Source organism: Myotis brandtii, unplaced genomic scaffold, assembly GCF_000412655.1.
Source record: "Myotis brandtii unplaced genomic scaffold, ASM41265v1 scaffold634, whole genome shotgun sequence".
Taxonomy (NCBI): domain Eukaryota; kingdom Metazoa; phylum Chordata; class Mammalia; order Chiroptera; family Vespertilionidae; genus Myotis; species Myotis brandtii.
Window position 1 is genome coordinate 47,149 of NW_005370427.1, and position 4,276 is coordinate 51,424.

Below are 4,276 nucleotides of genomic sequence, written 5' to 3' on the forward strand. Positions count from 1 at the left end.
CACCACGCCCAGCACCACGCCCAGCGCCAGCGCCGGCGGAAGCCTTGTGCGGAGGGGCCTCGCTCTGGGCTCAGTCCTGCGTGGACAGGGTAGTGCATGCTCCACGGGAGGAGGGAGGGGTTCGAGGACGTCGCCTAGCGGCGGAGCGGCACAGGTGACTCACTTGTTCAGGGCTTCCACCCCGGCCTTGGCGGAAGCGCTGGGCACCACGAAGCCCGACCCGCTCTCCGCGTAGATGGTGGTGATGGCGAGAAATGCTGCTCCTGGAATGGAAAGGACCGTTAGCAGCTACATCCGCAGGCTCTCACCGCGTCTCTCTGGGCGTGTCTCCTCGGCAAGGGCAGCAAAAGCAAAACTAACGTTGGGGGACTGCATCGAACTAAACCGTCGGCACAGCAAAGGAAACCGTGAGCAAGACGAAAAGACAGCCGCTGAGTGGAGAAGATATTCCCAGAGGACATGTCGAATGGGGGGTTAATATCCAAAATATATAGAGAACTCATATAACTTAACCCCCAAACCAGCGACCCAATTAACAAATGGGCAGAGACCTTTGTCCAAAGAGGACACAGAAAGCCAACAGACATATGAACGATGCTCAGTGTCAGGACCATCCAGGAAATGCAAATTGAAGGCACAAGGAGGCACCGCCTCACACCTGCAGAATGGCGATTGCCAACCATCAGCAAGACAAGTGCTGGCGGGTGCGGGGAAAGGGGGCCTCGTGCACGTTCTGTTGGTGGGAGTGCAGACTGATGCAGCCACTTTGGAAAACAGTATGGAGGCGCCTCAAAAAATTAAAAATAGAACTCCCATGTGACCCAGTGACTCCCATTCTAGGAATATATCTGAAGAAAATGAACACACTAATTCGAAAAGACAAACACCCTGTGTTCATGCAGTGCTATTGATCACAGCCGATGTGGAAGCCGTCTAAGTGGACAGACACCTGGATAAGGAAGCCGTGGCACATAGAGACAATGGAATATTAATCAGAATTAAAAAGAATAAAATCTTACCATCTGCAACACTATGGATGGCCTAGAGCAGCAATTTTCAACTTTTTCATCTCATGGCACACAAACTAATTACTAAAAGTCTACAACACAGCAAAAAATATATTACATTTTTGCTGGTCTGACAAAAAAAAAAAGGTATAATTTTGATTAATTCACACAGGATGGCTACTGCTGTGCTGGCTGTTGTCACTGTTCTATCGGACAACCTAAGCCTTAGGGGAAAGAAGCCAGTCAGTCACGTTGTAAAGCCCTCGCGGCACACGGGCTGGAAGTCCTGGCCTAGTCACTGGTCTTATGCGGAGTGAAATAAGTCAGACAGAGAGAGACAAATGCCATGTGATTTCCTGTGCATGCGGAGTCTACAAGCAAAACAACAAACAAACAAAACTGAAACAGACTCACAGATACACAGCCAGACTGCGGGGAGGAGGCTGGGGGCCGGTGGGAAGGAGCGGGTTGGAGGAACAGCTCGAAGGCACAGGGCAGTCATGGGCGTGTGCGTGCAGTGCAGGGCACACGTCGGCGAAACCGCGATAACCATGGACAGTGCCGGCGGGTAGCAGACTTATGGAGGTGAGACTGTAAGGTTTAGCTCCTTTCTTTTGATCTAGGGATCAAACATTCAGTATTTATCCTGCCCATGTCCTTTGTGACTAATTCTTAAATAACACCCCATATTAGTCTCTCTGTCAGTCTTCCCTCATTGCAAGTTCTCTCAGCTCTTTAATAAAATGAGGTATTCTTTTTCTCACTGTTTACTGCTATTCACACTTGACCACGATAGCCTAGTGATGAGTGGGTCGCAGTGTGGTACTTTCTATGTCCCTCCCCAAAGAAGCCGTGCCCTCGCTGACCGTGCTGGGGTGTCTTCAGAAGCTTCCTGTCTCTTGCTTGTTGAGTATTGTTAATTTTGCTTAGAAACCTACTTTTGCCACATCCCCAATGCTGCCCAGCCCCGCTCAGGCCACAGTCCTTGGCCCTCAGGCACAGCCTCCCCAAGTCCCGCCTGCCAGCCATGCCCTCCAGCTGCCAGCGCCCTCGCCTCCCACCCTCCTTGGCCCAACCACCTCGATGCTTCTGCTCACAGGTCACCAGCCTGCTGCTCTCGCGGGACCCCGGGGTCCCACACTTTGACATGTTCAGACGCCACCACACCCGCGTTCCTGGGCTGGGGCTCTGCCCGGAGAGACCCTGTGCGCTGAGCTCCACAGGCTGTGGAGCCAGGCCGTGAACCCCGCGGCCACAGAAGCTATGACCAACAGGAATCTTGGAAGAGTAAAAACGGGCTTCCATCCTTTGAAAAGTTTTAGCGAATATATTTTTAATGAAGCCCATAGAATTTTAATCCAATGTGAGGAATAAAAATAGATCCGAGTCTGTTTTTAAATGAGACATTAATGAGAGAAGAAAGGAAAGTCAGAGAGAAGGCAGGCTCACCGGGTGGCTGAAGTGTAAGAGAGACAGGGAGACAAGAAACACAGTGATGAGAGACGGAGGCGGGGAGAAACCGAGAACAGAGAAGAGGGCCGAGGGGGGATGAGTGAGATGTGGAGAAGGTCTGGTGGAGGAAGAAGAGGCCCAGAGACCAAGGTTCTGGGGCAGAAGGGACAGAGAGGGCTCAGCCAGGTGCTGTCTCCCGTCCCCATCACCCATCCTTTCTGAAAAATAAAGTAAAAAATAAAAATCACTCCAACTCCAACCTAGATCACATCCCCTTTGTGTGGGGGAATGGGTGGCCTGGGTTTGAATTTCAGTGACGGCTGGAGAACGTACAGGAGTTCTCAGCGTGTACACACACACACACACACACACACACACACATACACACGCACACACATAGACTTGTGCACACACACAGGCAGCTGAGGCCTCTCCAGCACCTGCTGTCTGTCCCCACACCCCTCCCCAAACTAAACGCAAATGTCTTCCTAGTAGCCCCTGTAAACCCACAGCCCTCAGCCTTCCATGGCTGTCCTCACCCGCTCACTCACCACGCAGAACCCTCATCTGCCCAGTAAGGCCAGATCTTCTAACGTCCTGAATTATCCCGCATCCATCCGTCCACGTGCAAGAAGAAACCAGCCTCCAGTGGTCCCCTCCTCTTGGCCACCCCCATTCCCCTGCCGGGTTGCGATAACCTTCCCAACCATCCCACCCTCATGAGGCACTTTCGAGAGATCCAAAGGAAATAACTGTCCCCGCTCCGACCACCTCTGAAAACCCAGCTCAGCCAGACGGTCATCGGGGGAGAGCTGGCCACTCCCATGGCCCAATGCTCCTGACACGGACCCAGCTCACCCCAGCACAGGGAGGACCCTCCTCTCCGTGAGACAACCTTGTCCCGGGGTGGACACTGCCCTGACTTCTGTCCACGCGGCTGCCCACAAGCCCACGCACGGCAGCTGGGGACGGGGAGACGCGCAGTCCCACCTCGCTGTGCCTTAATGAGCTGCTTCCCCACTTCCAGGGTGACAAAGGCCGTGCCGTTCAGGACTATGTCGGTGATGGTCCTCCAGGCGTTGGGGGACAGTCTCTCCGTGGGAGAAATGAAGTTGCCCGCTGCATTGTTTATCACAACCTAGCAGAGGAGCAAGGCAGTCAGAGACCTGATGAGGGTCGTCACCCCGAAACTTGTTACCCGACGAACACAGTAAGACCAGTCTGCTGGGAACACCGAGATTGAGCCTGTGAAAACCTCCTGTCATTTTCCAAATTTCTGAATCCTACTTCTCCTCTCAAAACCAGGGTGCAGTCTGTTATTGAGGACATAAATAGAGGTGAACACCTACCATGTGACTACTTTACTTCAAGGGATCTCAGTTACAATACCTTTAACTTCAGCTTCACTCACCCAGAGACACTCCTGCTGCTGACCTGTGTCTCCTCTGCCTGTGCAGGCCCTGCCTCGCTCCGGGGCAGTCGGTACCATTGCTGTCTGTAACCTAAGAGCCTCCTTGGGAGCGGGGGCGCCCACCCCTTACCTTCACCCCCACCCCCCGCAGCCTGAGAGCCCGCCCAGGTGAACCGAGAAGCCTGGGCCCGTGGGCTCCTTGTTTGTATTATTCTCCACGACAGACACGACCAAGGTCATTAGGCAACCAAGAGCCCTTTAAGCTACACTGTGCTCCGGCCCAGGGCTCTGGGTGGTCACACTCCGATGAATAGCGGGAGGTGCGGTTTGCTCTGCGGACCGTCCGAAGGCCTGGCAGCGGCGGTTCTGATCGGGCCTGTTTAAGCGGCGCCGCGGCGCTGCGCAC

At 53.8% G+C, this 4,276-nt stretch overlaps 1 protein-coding gene across 1 annotated transcript in view; it reads right to left on the minus strand.

Moving 5' to 3' along the window:
• The window catches only part of DECR1 (2,4-dienoyl CoA reductase 1, mitochondrial), a 21,707-nt gene that overhangs the window by 3,788 nt on the left and 13,643 nt on the right, over nucleotides 1-4,276 (minus strand). The window contains exons 6-7 of the mRNA XM_005880366.2: nucleotides 3,450-3,597; nucleotides 164-263 (exon numbers count right to left, since the gene is read on the minus strand). Coding sequence (XP_005880428.1) covers nucleotides 164-263; nucleotides 3,450-3,597 — 248 coding nt within the window. The remainder of the gene's footprint in view (nucleotides 1-163; nucleotides 264-3,449; nucleotides 3,598-4,276) is intronic.